At 43.5% G+C, this 20,482-nt stretch overlaps 2 protein-coding genes across 5 annotated transcripts in view; one reads left to right on the forward strand and one right to left on the reverse strand.

Moving 5' to 3' along the window:
• POLK (DNA polymerase kappa) overlaps positions 1 to 19,312 on the forward strand; it is a 95,678-nt gene extending 76,366 nt beyond the window's left edge. The window contains exons 20-27 of the mRNA XM_074995438.1: positions 4,816 to 4,914; positions 5,982 to 6,080; positions 8,341 to 8,436; positions 10,812 to 10,910; positions 12,554 to 12,649; positions 16,845 to 17,043; positions 17,429 to 17,560; positions 17,878 to 19,312. Coding sequence (XP_074851539.1) covers positions 4,816 to 4,914; positions 5,982 to 6,080; positions 8,341 to 8,436; positions 10,812 to 10,910; positions 12,554 to 12,649; positions 16,845 to 17,043; positions 17,429 to 17,560; positions 17,878 to 17,936 — 879 coding nt within the window. The 3' untranslated portion in view covers positions 17,937 to 19,312. The remainder of the gene's footprint in view (positions 1 to 4,815; positions 4,915 to 5,981; positions 6,081 to 8,340; positions 8,437 to 10,811; positions 10,911 to 12,553; positions 12,650 to 16,844; positions 17,044 to 17,428; positions 17,561 to 17,877) is intronic.
• A 731-nt stretch (positions 19,313 to 20,043) lies between these two features.
• Positions 20,044 to 20,482, reverse strand: part of POC5 (POC5 centriolar protein) — a 32,669-nt gene continuing 32,230 nt past the window's right edge. For all 4 annotated transcript variants that reach the window (XM_074995440.1, XM_074995441.1, XM_074995439.1 and 1 more), the window contains one exon: positions 20,044 to 20,474. In XM_074995440.1, the coding sequence (XP_074851541.1) occupies positions 20,325 to 20,474 (150 nt within the window). In that variant the 3' untranslated portion in view covers positions 20,044 to 20,324. The remainder of the gene's footprint in view (positions 20,475 to 20,482) is intronic.

Genomic DNA, 20,482 nt, shown 5'->3' on the forward strand with positions numbered 1-20,482 from the left:
ACAAAACCGGGGTTTTGTCAACAAAATTCGTGGAGCAGCCACGCACAAAATGTGCTTTGTCGACAGTGTATTGACAGAACTTGGCACTTGTATCGACAGCCTTCTGCCTGTTTTCCACAAGGCAGAATGCGTTTGTCAGCAGATTCCGTCATCAAAAAACCAGTGTGGATGCTCTGGGGCGCTTTTTGTCAACAGCACGCTCCTCTGTGGCACCAGCAATCACAGCACGGTGCTCTCTGCCTCCATCTGCTTTTAAAGCCTCAGGGAGCCTGGGAGGCCCCGTGGCAGAAAGCTGAAAGCGTGTGAGCAGCAGCGTGCTGCCCAGCATGCCTCAGAGCCACACACGAGGACCTCTGGCTGAAAGCCAGGCACCCTGAGATGCCCCAGGACCCTTGGGGGAACAGCTCAGGGGGTCCCAGGACCCACCCCGTGGCAGCAAATACAGACCCCCATCAAGAACCAGCCCAGAGCTGCAGGACCTGCTGAGCCTGTGGGTTGAGAAGGCCATCCTTCTGGACCCTAGCACCAAGAGGCACAACACCCTGGGGTATGCCCACCTTGCCACAGCCCTGGCTGATCACGGACACCCTGCCCACACCCTGGAGCAGATGCGAGCAAAGGTGAAGGAGCTGCAGTAGGGGTACATGCGGGCGCGAAATGCACAGAGCAGGTTGTGGCAGGACACCCACCCGCCACTACTATGCTGAACTGCACCAGCTCCTGGTGGGCGAGGACATGCCCCCAGCCGTGAGGCCATTGACATGGCAGAGGAGGCCCCCCAACCACAGCTGGAGTAGCTGGAAACCTCACCACAGCCCCAGGAGGAACTAGAGTCGGACCCCAAATCCCGCCAGGGGATCCTGCTCTTTGCCCTGGACTCGGGGCCCCACCAGTGAGGTGATGTCCAGGGTGTCTCTGGAACCCTTTGGGGACCATCTGGTGAGTACCCCACGAGTCACAAACCCCAGGGTGTGGCAGGGCTCAGGCAGGAACCCACACTGCAGGCCCAGCACATGCAACTGTGTGTAAGGCAACGTGTCCTACCTGGACCCAGCAGGTAGCCTCTGGACATGGGCACCAGCCCGCTGCCATCCCCACAGGCGGCCATATGAGCCCCCTGCCATGGCTGGGAGTGAGCCAGCCACACGGGCGATGGCCCAACCTCAGACACACCACTGAGGAGTATGCCCCTGGCATGTGGGCATGCCTGCAGACAACAGTCAGCACCCGCCCCTCATGGACAGTGCTGCGGGCCACATACATATCCTGGGGAGGGCAAGGCTACGCTGGCGTACTAGTCACCCAGGCGGGGACCACCCCCCCATGGCCCAGTTCCTGCCTAGCTAACCCATTGCGGGGGCAGGTGGCGCAGCAGTCAGTTCGGTTCCCAAGGCACCATGGGGTCCCCGAGCAGCAGGGGGTACAGGCCTGCACTCCCCGGACTTCCCTGTGGTGGTGGCGCTGCTGCTTGTGGGACAGGGCCAGGAAGTTCTGTGTTGTGGGAAGGACTCACCATCTCTCCCTGTTTTTACATCTGCACCATCTGAGGGCCGGGCCAGCCCAACCACACCATCAGGACCAGCCAGCCTCATCCCAGGTCCAGAGCCAGCCAACCCAGGAGTGGTGCCCAAGAGTGCCAGCACACCACCACTGCTAGGGTGGCCTGTGGCTAGAGGGGCTGTCGCCAGGCCAAGGACAGCTCCCTGTGGGCATGTGCGTCCGCACTCCAGTGGCAGATGGACCTCCTGGAGCAGCATCTGCAGGAGGTCTGGGCGTGGCAGATGCAGGCCTGGGACCAACTGATGTCCCACCAAGATGTTGTCACTGGCATCTGGCAGGACCAGTTGGCCCACCTACTCACACCTGGTGCTCCTGCTGTCCTGCCGCAGCTGCTCCTCAAATGTTCCCATGCTTCCAGCCCCATTCCAGCTGCGATGCGGAACCCCTAACCCGCTGCAGGAGCGGATCCCATGGTCGGTGCCACTCAATGTCTAGCTCCCCTGGGGGGTTGTAGCCCCCCACCACCTCCCTAGACGGAGCGTACCCCATCCCTTGTCCCAAGCCCCCCACAATATATATATGTTACAAGTTGCACTCTGTAAATAATTTTTGTTAACAACAGTTCTTTTGCACACGTTTTTCCATTTTCACAAGTGAAAGTTTTATTTTTTTTCACCACGCCTGTGTCCCTCATTATTGGGGAGGGGTTGGGGAGGGGTGAGTGAGTGAAGGGAGGGGCCATGGTGGGGTGGGGTAGGGCTGCGGGCCCAAGGCCCCTGCTGGGAGTGCCCTGGGGAGGGTTACTGGGGACCATGGGAGAAGCTGTCCTTTAGGACCTGCTGGATCTGCAGTCCATCCCTGTCAGCTTGGTGAATGGGAGCCATGCCCAGCTGTTCATAGCTGTGGCTGGCATTGGCCCCACGCCCCAGGAGGACAGCTTTCACCTTCCCCTTCCCCTCACAAGGTTGCGGAGGGCACAACAGGCGACCATGACTTGGAGGACATTGTGCTCCCTCATGTCCAGCCAGGTCAGGAGACCTCTAAACCATGCTCTCAGACCGCCCAAGTCACACTCTGCCTGGTTCCATGCCTGGTTGAGGTGGGTGTTGAAGAGACCCTGGGTGAGGTTCAGGTGGCAGGTATAGGGCATCATGAGCCAGGGCATGAGCAGGTAGACAGCATTACTCAAGATGCAGAGTGGTATCTGCATATCCCTGACTGCCAGCTCCCAGTGGGGGACATGGGTGCATGCCACCATCCTCCGGCACAGGCTGGAGTTGTAGAACACATGGGCATTGTGTGACTGGCCCAACTCCCAAATGTACACATCCAGGAACTGTCCTGGGTGGTTGACCAGGGCCTGCAGCACAATGAAGTAGCACCCCTTGAGATTTATGTACTGGGGCACAGATGGGGATGTGAGTCCCGTCGATGGCACCAAAGTAGTTGGGGAACATCAGGGTGGTGAAGCTGGCCAAAACCACACCCAGGTCTGCCGGATGGATGATCCTCCACAGCAGGATGGTGTTGATGGCCATCACTACCTGGACAGAGTGGAGAGCGAACACACATGCAATATAGGGTGTCCCTGGTCTCCAGCGGGCTCCCCTGTCCCCTTTCATCCCCTTTCACTCTCAGGCTCTCCTGGTCCCCCCCCCTCCTCGGCAGCAGGCCTGTGTGGGGATGGAACAGCATGGTTCCCCAGGGATGGGGCTTCCTCCCTCCCCAACCTAACCCCTTACACCCCTGACCTCACTCCTCAAGGGTTCCCTTTGGGCAGAACCCCCCACCTCCTGTGCAGGGCCTGCAGCCCAAGAGTGCCTTACCTGCATGAGAATGGCCACAACAGTGGACCTTCCCCTTCTGAATTGGGGCCCAATGGAGTGGTTGCTGTCTGGGGTGGCGGGCTTCCACAGGACAATGGCAACCTCCTTTTCCAGGGGGATCTGGATGTCCTGTCTGTAGAGGGCAGGGGCGAGCCAGGTGCAGAACTCCAGGAAAGTGTCTTCCTTCATGTGAAAGTTCTGGTGCCACAGCTGGTCATCCCACTGCCCCGTAATGAGTCAGTCTGTACTCCCAGACCTACCTGGTCACCCGGGGGGAGAGGCATGGGGAGCCCTGGGGTACCAAGGGCATGCTCCTCAATCCCAGTGGCAGGTCTGTCCCACGGGAGGAGGTGGAGGACAGCTGTGATGAGGGTGATCAGCAACTCAAGCTACTGGGATTGGGTCCAACACAAGCCCAGGGGCTGCTCTGGCACCACGGCTGACTGGAAGGAAGAAACTCTCAGCACATGTGGGAGCCCTGCACTAGCTTTGCTGTTGCTAGTGGAGGTAGGCACGCCTCAGCATGGGCAGGAAAAGTTGGTTGGGAGTGCGGAGGGCACCCTTTAATGGCGCACCTCGCCGGGGCTGCTGGAAGGGCGAGCCGGCCATGCCACCCTGTCTGACTGGGTTCTGGGGTCCATTCTGTCGAGAAAGCAGACAAGTAGTCTGGCTGTTTTCTGTCAACAAAGTGGATCACTTTTTCTATCTGCTTTTGTGTGTGGACACGATCTGTTGACAGAGGTTTTGTTGGACTTCTATTGACAGATTACTGTAGTGTAGACATAGCCTACGGTTGTAAGGATGGTGCCTCTCACAAACACTAAATTTACTAAAACAACATGGAAAAATCATTGAGTTCAAGCACAAGAGAGTTAGAAATGTTTAATGCTTCAGTGAATGCTGTTATTTTAAAAAGCATAGATAGATCATAAAAGATCAGAAGCAGAGATCAGTTGTTTATGCATCAAATGTAATCTGTTTTAAAGGCCCGCTAAGTCTCTGCGTTGTTGTTGCTGTTTCAATATAAGAATGTCCTGTAGATTATTTGCTTTTTTTAACTGGTGCCAAAATCAAGGACACACAAACTCATGAAGTCAGATTGACCAAACCTATACTTTCTGGCATGCATGATCTTTGCTAGATGGTTCACATAGTAGTGATAATGTTTTACTGTAGTGTATCAGTCACTGCAGTATGTTTTCAGAGTTTATATAAGTCTGTATTTGCATGATTTTTTTTTTTTTTTTTTTACAAAAAGAGCACCTTAAAATATTAAGTGGTAGCTTTTCTGTATTTTTGTTACATTAGATAGGGATAAATTTGTTTTAGAATGTTTGTTGTTAATTACCATTGTGCATGAATTTTCCCTTTACATTGTATCAGTCTGGCTGAGCTTGCATATTGTCTGTATCAAATATCGTAAGTCAGCTTTAGTATTGCATAGTTTAAATTTGAAAATACATTTTTCTTTTTTATTGTGTTGGGCCAGAATGGAGAGACACCGTTTTATCTGGCTATTGAAGGAGGTCATGAAAAATGTGCTGAGCTATTACTGGAAGCGGGAAGTGACATCAACATTTCAAATAAAGTATGTACTTAATATTCCTCTGGCATATTATCTTGACAGCCTAGAATCTACAAAGATCCACATCCTGTCAATTCCTTATATATTTAAAGCAAATGTGACATTCATTGTTTATGAAGGGCATTACCTAAGAATATGGAGAACTTTAACAGAAACTATACGGAAAAAAGAAAAATTATGACAGATTTACTTTACATAGTATTGTTTTGGAGCTTTTTTATTCAAAGTGTATGCAATAATACAGCATATGGCGTAGAAATGTAATGAGGAGAAGTAGTTGAAAAATCTGCATTTTTGGCAGGATATATAACTAAGCTAATAATAAGCCCATTTTCCACAACTGGTTCCTGCATTTAAGTCCAAGTTTGATTTGTTTTATGGCTCATGTCTTGTAGGAATTTGAGGTGAACCTTTTGGTCGCTAGCAAATTGAGAACAGAAAAATGTACTGATAAGAAGGACAGTGACTGTTGCATATATCAAAAACCCCTTAATATTTTGATATTTTTTAACTGGAAAGTATTAATAATTATAGTGTTTGATAATTTATCAGCTGGATGAATCCTTGTCTGCAGCACAGATTGCTATTTTTGATCCTCAGGAAAATTCATTTTTATTGCCTTTAGCAGAAGCATTAAAGGAAAGTTTTTCAGCAGTTTTTTTCAAAACTATGTAAATGTGAATGTAATTACTTATTAAAGGTCATAGCAACCTCCCGGATTAGGAGATAAATTGAAATCCACAGGATGTCTGATAAAACTGATTCATCACTTCTTTTAATGTCAGATTAAAAAGGAGTAGTAAATTATTAGCATTGCTGGAAAAGTATTTTGCCAACTACCTGTGTTTTAGTCTGGTAATGATGTACAGTACCTTAGACAGTCATAAAATGTGTGATTTTATATCCCACTTCATTTTACTAAAGGGATCAGTTTTGACAATAATAAAAATTAAAATAAAGCTTTATCTGCTTCAATATGTGTTTGAAAAGAGCATTTTTTTTTCTGAATTTCCTGATTTCTTTCCAGTGGTAAAAAGTCTTTTTTCACCTTCCCACTGTGTTTCCTTCAGCACAATAGTAATGCTTTGCACACTGCAGTACAGAATGGACATACATCCTTAGTCATGTTTCTTCTCAGCAAAGATATCAGCCTGGTTCCTAAACCTGAGGTGAGTCCATTGTAGTTACTGTTTTAGTCTTACTGCTGATGGCTTTTCTATGGCTTCAGCAACTCATAAAATGTTAAATTCAGTGGTTTTTTTTCTTTTACATTTTTTCAGTAAAAACCTGGCTGGGAGCTTTATTTTTCTTACAGACTTGAAGAAATGAGTATTGTTTATAAAGAGAGTAATGAACTGGAACTTTATGGCTATGTCTACACTAGCCAGAAACTTCGAAATTGCCATGCAAATGGCCTTTTCAAAGTTTACTAATGAAGCGCTGAAATACATATTCAGCGTCTCATTAGCATGCGGGTGGCCGCGGCACTTCGAAATTGACGCGGCTCGCCGCCACGCAGCTCATCCAGACAGGGCTCCTTTTCGAAAGGACCCCGGCTACTTCAAAATCCCCTTGTTCCTATGAGCAGATGGGAATAAGGGGACTTCGAAGTAGGCAGGGTCCTTTCGAAAAGGCACCCCGTCTGGATGAGCCACACGGTGGCGAGCCGCGTCAATTTCGAAGTGCCGCGGCCACCCGCATGCTAATGAGGTGCTGAATATGTATTTCAGCACTTCATTAGTAAACTTCGAAATGGCCATTTGCATGGCCATTTCGAAATTTTGGGCGAGTGTAGACATGGCCTATATTGTTTATAAAGAGAGTAATGAATGATTTTTTTTTTAAAGACACATTTATTAAGAAACTTTCCTGGTTTACAGGTTCAACATACAAACTGATCAAATCTGTCTCATGGTTGCATTCTGGTTAAGGCTGGCCAAATGCATCATAATTTCTTCCCCTAATAATCGCATGGATGATAAAACTGAATTCACTTCTAGCTGTGTTCACTTTCCACAAATACTATCTGCCAACAAGTTCACTGGCAAGAATGCTCACCTAAGCAGTAATGTTTATGTTAACATTAGACACTATTGCTGGACAGTGTGTGTATTTGAGTATTCTCCCAGAAACCTGATTGAGTTATTATTCACAGTTCATCCAGTTTGATTGAATGGGTGCAACCTCCAATCTTGTTGAGAGGGCAAACTGAAATAATGCCATGTTGTGACCTGTGTATTTTTAAAACTTCCACTATACTAGCACTTCTTTAATATGAAATACTTATTATGAACTGCTTGCAGTCTACAGGCCTGGAGTTATTCATAGAGATTATGGGTGAATAATTACATTTTTCTCTATGCTATCGTTCTGTGTAAGCTGCCTTTGGGTCATTAGTAAGTGGGGAGGGGCTAGGAACTGAGCCTTGTGACTAGATCTATCCCAGAACTCCGCATATCTCTAGTGTCCTGAATCCTTTGGAGACCCAAATATGTGAAATTCCTTCTCTGAGACAAAATAGTCACTCAGCTGTAAGTTCAGGTGCCAATGCAAATGACTGGAATAGCTGCTTAGTATCTTCTTGGCAACCCTTAAATGACTTTTTTAGTATTATAAGGCTATGGGGAAAACAATAGTTAGACAATTTTTTTATTATATAGATCAGGAAATACTTAATCCCTGAGGTAGAATTCAAGTAGTTCTCTTCCTGCAGGTGCCCTTCTCATTCACAGTACCACCTTGTGTGAAGCAGTGGTTTTCAGCCTTTCCAGATTCCTGTAGCCTTTTGAGGAGTCTGATTTTTCTTTGGGTAGCCCCATGTTTCACCTCACTTAAACAAATTGCTTACAAAATCAAATCTAAAAATACAAAAATGTCACAGCATGCTATCACTGAAAAAAATGCTTCCTTTCTCATATTTATGACATAATTATATTAGAATATAAATATTTGTGCTTAAATTTCAGCGTATTGTATGTGAAACAGTGTAAACAAACCAGTGAGTGAAATTTTAGTTTGTATTGATTTAGGTAGTGCTTTTTATGCACCCTGTTGTAAAACTAGGCAAATATGTAGGTGAACAGGTACTGCCTGGAAGACCTGTGTGCCCATGGTATACATCTACCCTGCTTCAGAACCACTGGTGTAAAGCAATTGGCTGCCAAGAAGATATATTTTGACTGAAAAATAATTCACAAAAATAGATTTATTAACAACTAAAAGCTCTGTTGTGAATCTGGCTTTCTTTTAGGGCAGAGAGAGGAGATGATTCTTCAACATGCAGAAGTACAAATAGGAAAAATTATTACCGGATCAAGTCATTTGTTTCAAATTTTAGTGGCGGGTTTTAATGGGACTGTTCCGTATTCTCTGAATTCTATCAGTAATGAAATTGTCCAAGTCTTACAGTTCATTTGTTTCTCTCAGCAGCAGAATTCCTCTCTCCATTTGGCTGTCCTCAATAATAACTTTCCAGTAGTAATTAGCCTCTTGAAGGCTAATCATGATATAAATGCCTTGAATCAGGTAAGCATACTGAATTAGAGACTGAAAGAAGAAATTGTATTTTCTTCACTTTAAATACAAGTGTGTATTAGTTTTATGTTATCTCTTTATGAGGTCAAAGGAACAAAAAGAGGAAGAAAATGCAGTTGCCTCCCATTTATTAATGAGGTATTATTCATTTCATGCATTCTGCTAGTATTATTGTAGAGCTGAATGGCAATGTGATATAGACACAGAAAATGTTTTCATTAATTCCTGTTTGAATATTGTATTTTGTATTTTATGTGTTGCCTAAACCATATCATTCTTCTAGAGCCGAAAGACAGACCACCCACAGCATGTCAGCTAACTGGAAGGACATTTTGCTTCCTCAAGGAAAAAAAGAAATCTAAATCCACCTTTTTTCCCCCCCTTTTCTTTCAAAGTGATTTTCTAAGATGCATGTGAAATAAGGCAGAGCCCTGCCAGATCCCAGCCTCAGTCAAGATCCAATTAACTCATACGGTTATAAAATTAAGGTGATGCATAGTTCAGGCACAGGAGTCCCTCGCTTGGTTAGTGGGAGCCTTGTGCCAGTCCAGCCAAACAGTTCCAGATTAGGTATTTATGTGTCCTTGACAAACAAAACAAAACAAAGTGAGGAAGGAATTCCATCAAAACAGCTATGTTCAAAGAAATTTAACATTGTCCAATTAGAGATTCAAGAATCAGATTTGAGATTGCTGTGCCTCCTTGAGACTATGTTGTTTTCTGAAGAAGAATTGGGTTTCTGGGATCTGCTACTTTTTCCCCTATTAGAGCTTCAGATTGTATTTGTAATGCATTTACAGGACACCTGGAACCAGAGAGAGGCAGCATTTCACATATTTTTAAATCTAAACATGAAAAAGAATATACAGTTGAACTACATGATCCTTGCTGTTTCTCAAATAACACTAGAAATAAACATTTCTGCAAACTTTTCTGGTCCATCTCATGTATACATTACTTTTATTGTCCCTGGCACACTGAGGTAAATACATGCTAGTAAGAGGTACTATAGAAAAAGTTATGAAATTTTATGAAGAAGAGAAAGTGATCCTGTCATCAAAGACTGTATCATGGTGTATAAAAAGTAGACGGCAGCATTAAGATTACCTATGGAAACGCAACACCGTCATTTCCTGATTTGTAAGCAGTTAGCCATGCAGTCTTAACATTATTTTATGCTAGATTTATAATGGATCCACAAAGACACAAAAATCACTCTAAACAGCCCCATAGACTTCCTCAGTTAAACAGAAACGTACAATCAAAAAATCTTCAACTTGCAAGGGCCCTGTGAACAACATGCGATGTTTAAAACCAAAGGTTTTTACACTGATTTTTCTATAGCACTTTCAGAAATAACATACCTTATCTGCAGTGAAGTGGCACTCACAAGAGAGTTTAAAACCACCCTCCTGGACTTAAAATCAACGTATGATGACTTTGCCAAGTGTACCCCACTGCTTTCTCCCTGCTTAGTTTTACTACTGTTTGCAGGGCCTTGAACAAATCCTCCTCCCAGGGTGAATTTCACTCATGTTTACTGTTCACTGGTATTAAACCTATGCAAGCTGGATCCTCATTCTGGCTGAACAGTCAGTAAACAAAGTATAATCTGCTTGTAATTCTCTCGCTCAGAAATTATACCCTCCCCAAAGCTTGTCAATTAAACAGGCAAAGAAATGGTAACCTGGGGAGTCATCATGATCAACAACTGAGGTGTCAGCTGCTCTGAAACAAATATTCTAAGGCAAGAAGTTTTAGGCTTTTCTCTTTTACTTGTTCTCACAAGTCACGTACGCAGCCAAAAAAAAGTTCAGAGCATGAGATCGCATGGTTTTAGAGGCTCCATTCATTCTCTTTTGTGTCACAGAAAATTGACAGCTTGATCAGTCAACTATTAGAGGAAGCTCTTTCATATCTGGCAGCCCCTGGACTGGGAGGTTGCTGGATATTCAAATATTCTGGATAATAGAGAGATATACCTAGCAATGCATAACACTTAAGAAAAATAAGCTTAGATCTTAAGAAACAAACAAAAATTTATGCAGAGTACTTTATTTACCAACACCAGTAGTATCGTTCACTGTAAACGTAGATTGTATTTGCTGTATTTATTTATATTTACTTTCACTGTACTGTACTTATGGAAAATGTAACTAAAATTTACATATGGATCAAATGCCGGTTATTTGAGAATTCTGCATAATAGAATGCCAGATATGAAAGTTTACGCTGCATGTTTTCATTCTGTTCTGGGTCTTCCAGTCAAATGCATGTTCTCATTAGGACCCTTGGGTTTTAATTGGGTGTGTTTGGTTCTCAAAGGGACACTGTTTTATTGCATTTTTTTACCTTTATTCCTGCAGAGGCAACAAACCCCTCTACACCTGGCAGCTGATTTGGGCAATGTAGAACTAGTGGAACTGCTGCTAAAGGCAGGCTGTGATCTGAAGGTTGCTGATAAGGTATACTGCTTTATTCGTACAGTGCTGTGGTTACAGTATCATTGCTTTTATGCTCTTATGTCTGAAGATGGGGACGTCAGGGTTTGCAGATATTCCTTCTAAAATGAGCATGTCTAGAATATAGCTGTTACGGAGACAGTTTCCTTTTAATACTGTGAAGTCCCCACATTCATTAACTTAATGTTAGCAAATTCAATTATTCGTGAGTGGCTCTAGGGTGGGGAGCACCCACACAACTTCTCAGTGCCCCAGGCAGGAGCGCCGGTGTCTGCTGCAGTTTCCCCCAGGGTCTGGGGCAGGGAGCACTGTCGTCTGCTGCTGCTTCCCCAAGGCTCCGAGCCCCACCCCTGCATTCATGAAAATCAACATTCATGAGGGTTCTGAACACTGAAACCTTGCGAAAGTTGCAACCGTACTGTACTGTCACTGAGCTACAAGTTGCAGAGATCTGAGGGCACTTGTGATAAAATTCAGTGCGCTTAAAAAATAATTCCACTGGGAAGCACGCTGCAAAGGCCTACTCTGTTATGGGGTTTGTATTATAGAGTTTGCTATCACAGAGCATCGATGGAAAAACACTGGGTTAACAGGATATAACAACAGTTTGTAGGTGTTACATAGCTACACGTGTGCTAGTAGAGGCATGTGCTTCTCTGTTAATTTCAGTGAAGTTGTGCCTGCTTCCCCAGCTAGTGCTGCCAGCCGTGTCTTCACTGGAGGCCACTTTGGGAAAAGAGAGCCATAATTTGTATAAGCACCAAAACCAACAGTCCACAAAGAAATCCCACAGTAAGCAGAAAGCATCAAATGTTTTCTTGCTTGGTTATTTATTTGGTGCTGCTGCTGGACATTGACATCTATAGAGTCTTGAAGTATCTGGCAAGAAAATGTAGCTCTATCGTAGCTTTTTAAAAAGATAAGGATAAGCCGAATTGTTGATTTCCTTACATAAAGCTGATCTACCAGTTTGAAACAGAGGCAGCCTGGCAGGAAAATAAAAAGCCAGTATTGATTCTACAAAGCCACTTGTTCCCCATGTAAGAAGAGACCCCTTATCAGAGAGAAGTAACGCGAGGGCTAATGTATTTTCTGAGGTCGTGGTAAGACACCAGTACAGAGTGGGCAAAATATGGCCTGCAGGCCAGATCCGACATGCCATGGGCCAGTGGGATCCTCTGGCAGGCTCCTGGGCTGCCACAGCCCCCCACGCTTCTCAAAGTGGCTGACTGCAGGGACCAATATGTGGTTTCTCTGGGCAGTGTGTGCCTCTTGGGGGGAAGGAATGAGTCTGCACCCTGCTCCTGTCCCCGCCCCAAGCACAATCCTCGCAGCTCACATCGACCAGGAACCAGCCAATGGGAGATGCTGGTGTTGTGCTTGTGGCATAGGCAGCACAGACTTCTTATCCTTGTCTTAGCAGCCAGAAATACCTGATCCCTTTGCAGGCCGCTGGAAAGCATTGAACTCAAGGACTCTAGTTCACCAGCGCAGCAAGGAGCTTTATTGTTGCTCTGGAGAGAAAAACTTACACTAAAACATTCTTTGCAAATGCCTGGGGTCAGTAAACAAAGACTCTAGATTTCTGCTGTTCTGCCACTCACCTGTCTATTGAACAGCACATGTGATTCAATCTCTGCTTTCAGCAAGGAAAAACAGCGCTGGATGTCGCATCCAGGAGCAACCATGCTCTCATCGTTGATATGATTATTAAAGCAGAAAGGCATTACACCTTGAAACAGGTATGAGACGACTCTATCTCCCCAAAGGGGCTGGTAGCCGAAGAAGACACTTTAACAGATTTAAAGCTTTCTGCCTCAACTGATTTCCTTCTCACCTGTCACCCACTGTTTACAAAACTCAGAATAGTGAATGCAGGGTTAATGAGTCCAGAGTTCTGGGCCAAGTTCCATCCCTGACTAATTGTGTGGCTTTGGGCATATCCCTCCCCTGCTCTGCTCCTGGCAGTAAAACACGTTAAAAAACCGCAGAGGTGACATTAACCAAACTTCAAACTGTGCCACAAAGTCCCAGGAGACAGGATATACCAGATCTATGCTGCTGCCCTGAAAATCTATCCCCACCTAGTTAAAGAGATAACCAGACAAAAGCCTTAACTAGCTTCCCATCAGTTAATGTGCTTCTCTCAGCATTCTCACCTGACCAGCTCCCTTTCTTGCCACTTGTCATCTAGTGGCAGATTAACATAAGGGCAAAAGGGGCAGTTGCCCCAAAGCCTCAGGCATGAGGGACCCCAGCACTCCATAATTCCATGTTATTGAAACAATTTGGTTTAATGGAATGAAAGAAATAAATTAAAATAATAAATTAAAATAAAGAAATAAATCAATTCCTATTTTAAAATTAATTTACTTTATTATCTATCATGAGTAATAATAAGTGTAAGTAGATTTTAAAGCATAAATAACATTAATATTTTAATATAGGGCTTGTGACTGTGTTGTCCCAGGGCCCCCACCTGTTCTTAATCTGCCCCTGTTGACATCCAGAGCCCAGCCCAGTGACACATTTTCTCTTGCTGAGAAGCCCCCCATGGGGAAAGGGTATGTGTGTGTTGGCAGCATGCTAGGCTCCAGTACCTCTGCTTTGAATTTTCATATGCCTTTGAGGTTGCTTTTTTCATTGCCTGGGTTATCTTGGCTGTTTCTTTGTGGTGTTGAATATTGGGAAGTAAGAAGCTCAGGAGGATTTATACTGTAGGTTAGCAATCAAGACAGCATGGAAGGTGTCCCAGAAGCCAGAGAATACGCATGTATAGAGCAGAGGTGTTGGACTGTGGTGCACACCCAACTGGGTCCAAAGTCCTCTACCAATGGAGGAAGCACTATAGCATGGGGCAGCAGTAAGCAAACTTTTTACATCAGGCCCCAGTTTTCATCCCGGCAATTAGTGGTCCCCCACCACCCCCCCGCAACCTAATGTAATCCAAATAGATGGGAATTTCAGTTATGTTCGTAAGAAAAGAAACCTTTTTCAACTTGTGTAAGAAAATAAGTAGGTAGAATGTGAAAACATTATAAAATGGTATATAAATGTGAATACATGTACATAAAACCAGGAAAGTATTTCAAAATTTTTAATAAGATGGCTGAGCCTGAGACCCAGCAGCTGATCGTGCTGCACCCCCTCTTACGAAATTTCATACTCACATTGAGAAGGCCTGTCCCCCACATTGTACACCCCTGGCTTAGGGCACTGAGGCTGAAAGAGCAGCCAGCAAGTGTTCAGGAGAGTGGCAGACTGTGTTAGCGCAGGCATGTCACACTGGGGTTGGGACCTCTGTAGAGTTTGATAAGAGCCTAAGCTATTAGCTGAGTATTGGAAGTGGACTTACATCATCTCTTACAGCACAAACACACACCCAGTCAGACAATGGAACCACCTGCCTTTTGACCATGTTTGCTGATTCTTTCTACCTCCTTGGGTTGCCTGCCTCCTTGTTATGCTTTAGGGTGTAACTGTGCGGTCTTTGTTCTGCCTCTGCCTATCAATGCTAAACTATTACACAAATAAATTCTTTCCTTTGTGCCTCTGGATATGTATGCTGCAGGGAGCTAGTGCAGGTTAAGTAGCATTCTTGTGAAAAACTGGTCCATGGACTGCACTGTGTCTGTGTGTCTGACTGGGTTCAGTTCAGCTGTACTCATTGTTAGGTACAGGTTGCGCTTCCTTTATCTGGAATGCTTGGGACCTGACAGGTTCCAAACAAGAGAATTTGCCGGACAAGGGGAGGTTCAGGGCTGCCTGTCTGCCAGCCACGGGGCTGGCGGGGGCTCGGGTTCCTGTCCCTGTGGCAGCCTCACAGCCCCTGCTACTGCAGGCCAGGCAGAGGCTCTGGCTCCCAGCCCTGCTAGAGCTCCTGCAATGGCCACTACTCTATTGTCTTGCAACATCTGTGGTCCTGCCAAACCACGGCTGTTACCAGAATAGAGAGTACCAGATTTGAGAGTTGCAACCGGTGCATTATTATTCCTTTCCATTTAAAAGGGAATTTAATGTCAAACGTTTAATTCCCAAAAATAATACGATTACTGAGCTAGTACTAAGAAATACTCCTTTCAATACATTCACTTCAGTGTCTGAGAACAGAAAAGATATTTGAGCAGGTGTTTCTTTGAAGCAGTTGATCAGGTGGTAGGAAATAATGGGGTAGAAGTGCTACAGTTTTAGGTGTAGCTAAGTATCCTAATACAGATGTGCCAGGGCATTGGAGTAGAGCAGCAGAACTATTTCTGTTATGGAATGTAACCTGTCAGGAATGAATGAGGTGGTGTTACAATATTTTTACTATATTTTTGAACCATTATTTTAGAGTGACATTTTTATTACATTCAAATTTCATGCAGTCCTATGTGCTATGCTTTGGATAGCTAATATCTTACTATTCTGGAGTTTAAAATATTCATCCCGCTCCATCTATAAGCAAAGTTAAGCACATACTTGAGTCAGTCAGTCCCATTGAATTTGCATGCTTAGATGCTTAATGGATGTCAGCAAGAGATGTATATAATTCTGGCCCCTTGCGGTCAATGACAGAATTCTCTTATGTTTCTCCCACTGTTCCAAGATTTCCAGTGGTGCTGCTCCAGTAATAAGAACCTCAAAGCAGTAAGGGTACACTGTGTTCTAATTGTGGCATCTAATTTGGAGATGGTCTGCACAAGAGGGCAGCAACTTTTCTGAGACGGAGTGTCGAAATTTGACCTTTTGACCTCTATGTACAGTCCGAGTGCCACTGATACTTTTTAAAGTTACTAATAGTCCTACTTATAACAGTTTTTTTAATAAATAAATAGAGGTGCAGAGCTTTACTGTTTGGGTGGTGGTTGGTAGCATTAGCTGGTCTTTTGTTAATCCACAGGCAACATGGCTTTGAGCAAGCTCCTGGCTGCATGCAGGAGGAGAGGTGAGGCCGAGCTTCCACTTCACATGCCGATGAAAATTGGCTCGCATGCCATTCATGCCGAGGGTTGCTGACCCTTGGGTCTGTACATTACTATGGTTAACTTCCAGCAACCAGCTCCTTCTCTACACTAGTGCCCCCACAAAGGAAGTGGAGCCAGTGGTAGCAACAATAGGAAGTTTGCTGAAAAAGCAGTGGTTCTGATTGCTATGTCAGCCAATGCAGACAACCCTTAAAATGTGGCTCAGACATGCTTTTTCTGTCCAGAGAGGCATGAGAAAAATATCTTATATGGCTTAGCCACAACTGTTTTAAACACAACCATTTTAATAACATAGATAAGACCCACCTACACAAACTAAGTAATAGTATATCTGTAGCAAGCTTGCAGGTGAAAGCAGCATTTAATTTTACAAGTATATTAATCTGTTGTATTTTAACTTGTACAACATTAGACTGGAGGTCCTATCCTCTCTCCAGTTAGCTTTGCTCAGCCGCACTTTGAGGCTAAGGCTACATGCAGATTTCTATTTCAGGTTACATTTTGAATGCAGAACTATTTTGAGCATGGTATTTTGTTCTCGCTATCCCTCATTGGGCAATGGATAGCAGGAGGTTCCAAATAGGCACTTACTTCAAACTTCAGTGCCATGTAGTTGGCACAGAGTTTGAAATGTTACCTCAAAATAACACGCAATTTGCACAATGCAAATTGTGTAAGTTATTTCAAGATAGGGTTGCATGCCCTACCCTGAGATGAGTAGCAATTTCCCTGAGAAGGCAGGAAACGGGATAATTTTTCTCCTGTGAGTTCTGTTAGACAAATAAGCATAACAGGCCACTCTTTATTATGTCTAGACTAAGTATGTTACCTCTTGCTTACAGGGGATGTCAAAGTACGCAGCTGAATGTGGTTTATCTGCCATGATAGGCAACTACAAGTGTTCACTGCTCTTTCTGAACCTGTAGATAAAATGTGTGCAGCTTATTTAACATCTTTGTTTTCTTTTTAGGAACATCTAGAAAACTGTGTCAATGCACCGGATTTTATTCTGTCCTTCAAACAGGATCACAGCGCACAGACTAAGCAAATCCGTTCCTGCCTCTGGAATCTGGCTTACAATCAGTTAAAACCTCAAGAATGGAAGAAGCTAGCTCTGTTCTGGAAGTTTTCAGAGGCCCAGATTAAAGCTATTGAAGAGCAGTGGACAGGTAATAAAAGGCAAGGCTCAGGTAAAATAGTAGATAAATAGCTTAAATGGCGATATGGCTGTAACCCTATTGTGTTGCGCTTACTATTTCTGAAGCACATAATGCATTCTTTGCTTGTCCACCAGGGTGTATTTCCATGAGTTAAAGAATTTATTTTAAGAACAGTTAAGTTTGACGTTTCCATTTCCTTTTAGCATGAAAACTAGTCTTTCACCTTTGGAAGTCTTACTTTCCATCTTGCTTCTTGGTCAGAAAGGAAATGAGAGTGCATGAGTAGGACTGGAGTAATATTGAACAAATTGGGATATTTTACAAAAGCAGCTGGGCCATAAGGTTATTTTATGCCAAGCATATGACACAGTCATGCATGTTGTATGTTGCATAGGAAAAAAGAGCTATAAGGAACATGGACACCGAATGCTGCTCATCTGGTTACATGGTGTATTGCTGACTCACCAGAATCCAGTCAAACATATATACGAAGATTTGGTGAATGTAGGATTTCAACAAGTAGCTGGTAAATTATTGTTTAATATGCTGGATCCAGCTAAGTGGAGGGAGATATTCTGTAAGCGCAGTCTGCAAAAGAACAAGACTCACTGCAATATCTGTAGTTACAAGGGTTTTTGGCTTGACTGGGCAGAGCAAAACAATTAAAATTACTTGAGGGTTTGGAAGTAGGGCGGGGTGGGGGGAGAGGGGATGGACAGATTTGTTTGAAAACAAACCCAGTTCCAACTGTAGTGTGTGCCTGACATGGGGAAAACTGACTAACTAGACCTGGGAAGGAGTAATGCCTGTCCAATAAGAACATTTTTCCTTCTTTCTTTGCAGAGAAAATCAGAGCTGAAAAGAGCCCTGAAGTGGATTCTAGGAAATGTGCAGTTTCATGAACTCTTCAATAGAAGCTGGTGTAGGCTATGGCCTATGTTGCAGATCACGAGGCATTTGTAAATACACTTTCCCGAAAATCTGATAGTAGAACTTCAGAGTTACAATGTTCATTCCCAATCTATTCATAACTCTGAATGAAACAATGTTCAGATGTAAACTTTTGAAAGAACAACCACTGACTTAAGACTGATTTGAAACTTTACTATGGAGAAGAAGAATGCTGCTTACCCATTATTATTTAGTGGTTTGTTTAAACACAGTACTGTACTTTCTTTTTGGTCTCCATGATTGGAACTGGAAATGCACGAATGAGATGTGTGGTTGACTGGTCAGTTTGTAATTCTGGTGTTGGTAACTCTCAGGTTTTACTGTATTTGCAAAATGTTGCTCACCTCTCCTATGAAGTTTTTCAAAGCTCTTTACAGCTTATTTGTGCTGCACCACTAACTTTTACACCTGGTTATTAATTTGGCTAGTTCCACACTCTGCCTTTTTGGACACTTCATGTGTGAAAAAATACATAGTAATGTTGGGGGAGAATTACACTGTCATTTTGTGACTATCTGCCAAATGAGAAACCATGCTACAGTGTTTTTATAAGTGACTTGCAATACTACAACTGCACTTAAGCTAGTTTGTTCTTGTTAGTGAATGTAGAAAGCAGATCTCATGTGTTTCAAAAATGAGGATTATGTGGACACCTTTTCCATAAATAAGCTGCCGAATTTGCGATGTAGGTAGCTCATTTTAAGGTAAATTCCAAAAAGGATTATAGTTTCATGTTTGACTGGCTGTCTTATTCAAGAGCATGATATGTGTGGATGTTTATTCTTTACATTTTTGGATTACACAGGACAATAATACAAGATACAGTTTCACTTTAACATGGGCAGGTGCCTCATGACAGAAATAAGCTTATCCAACAAAAAGGACACACAGCCTCAGATACTGATTACTCTCTCTCTGTGAAAAGAAACAGCTAGCTGATGTAACTGTAGCGTTTCTTGCCCTAAAAACAGCTTTGTTAGTTGAGAATGAATAATAATTTTACTGTAAAGCATACGGGTAGCTTTTCTCTCAAATGAAAGCACTAAACATTTGTCATGAGTTCCATTGGGGTGTTTTAACAAACAACTTACATGTGGTGCTGCAAAAGTTGCTTAACTTATTCATGTAAAGTGTCTGGTCCTCTAATAATTTTTCATTAATTACATTCTAATGAGCAAATTAAAACATTCACCATTCAGTTGCTGTCACATGGAAAAAAAAAGCTCTAAGAAACCTGCATGGTGCTTTGGTAAAGGTGGTGGTAATTCAGAATTTAACAGCATTCTGCCGTCTTGAGTGCAACTCTCTAAATAAATATTGCACTGCTGCCCAGATTCCCTTTCTCTAGCATATTTAATGAAGAGTGGCTGTATTTGTAGCAAAAGCTTGGTTTAGGCTTAAAAATGGAAACAACCCCAAGCTGGCTGATTTTGGAAATAGCTAGGAGGTTGCTATGTTGAATAGTTTCCCGTTGTAACAGCTAGGATCAAGGGCTACGTCTACACTAGAGCGATCTGGTGACAGAAGATTGTCGGCAGGAAGCTTCTATCGACAGAACGCAACCAGACTGCCAAATGGATCTAAAGAGCGATCTGCTCGGTTGATGGAGAGTAGCTGGACTGCCCAGCCGCTCTTTTGACAAAACAACTAAACAGCAGCAGAGGAGACAGAACTGCCTGGTGTCCTGGAAACCCAATCTGTCGACAGAGCCATTCTGCCTCATGGGGGAGTGGCAGAATGCTCTCAACAGAAGTGCTGTGTTCTGCTGATTTACTGTTGACAGAATGCCTTGGGAATACAGACACTCTGCAGGTTTTGTTGACAAAACACCAGTTTTGCTGACAAAACTTGCTATTATAGATATAGCCTATGATTGCTAAAGTTACCTTCATATTCTTTCCCTAGCATTAATCCCTATCTATTACAGTACTACCAAAAAAAAAAAAACACCCTTAAATTACATTATGCGACTTAATCCAATTCAGTGATTTTTTTCCCCCTTAAATCTACTTTATTTAATATTTTATATAAAAAACCCTGGACAAATATCTCTTTTAATCCTTTATTAAAAACCACATTCAACAGCTTCTTTAAATAAAGTACACATGTAATAAAAGAGGTACTCTCAAACAGGCACAGCTTTCACTTAAAAAACTACATTGTAACATCAAATTGCTAGGTTTTCTTATCCTCACAACATCTGAGAATGTCTACACTTTGATTCTGAAAAAGGTAAAAACATGATGGATCCTTGAGCCTTGCTACATCAGTTTGGAAACACTGGGAAAGGCTTTACTCTTTCTTCTGGACGGAAAAGTTCAAGTATTTCAAAATACTCCTTAGTCCACAACTTTTATTGACTGAACATTAGTATGAGACTGGCTATGAGGCATTCGTCCACCAAGTCCAGTAGGTCTCATAGTCGTGGCACTGGAAGTCTGGTGAACAGTTCGAGGGTATTTAGCAGCAGTGGCTTGGGATATAGTTTGCTGAAAAA

The sequence above is a fragment of the Carettochelys insculpta genome, chromosome 5, assembly GCF_033958435.1.
Source record: "Carettochelys insculpta isolate YL-2023 chromosome 5, ASM3395843v1, whole genome shotgun sequence".
In the NCBI taxonomy this organism is placed as follows: Eukaryota; Metazoa; Chordata; order Testudines; family Carettochelyidae; genus Carettochelys; species Carettochelys insculpta.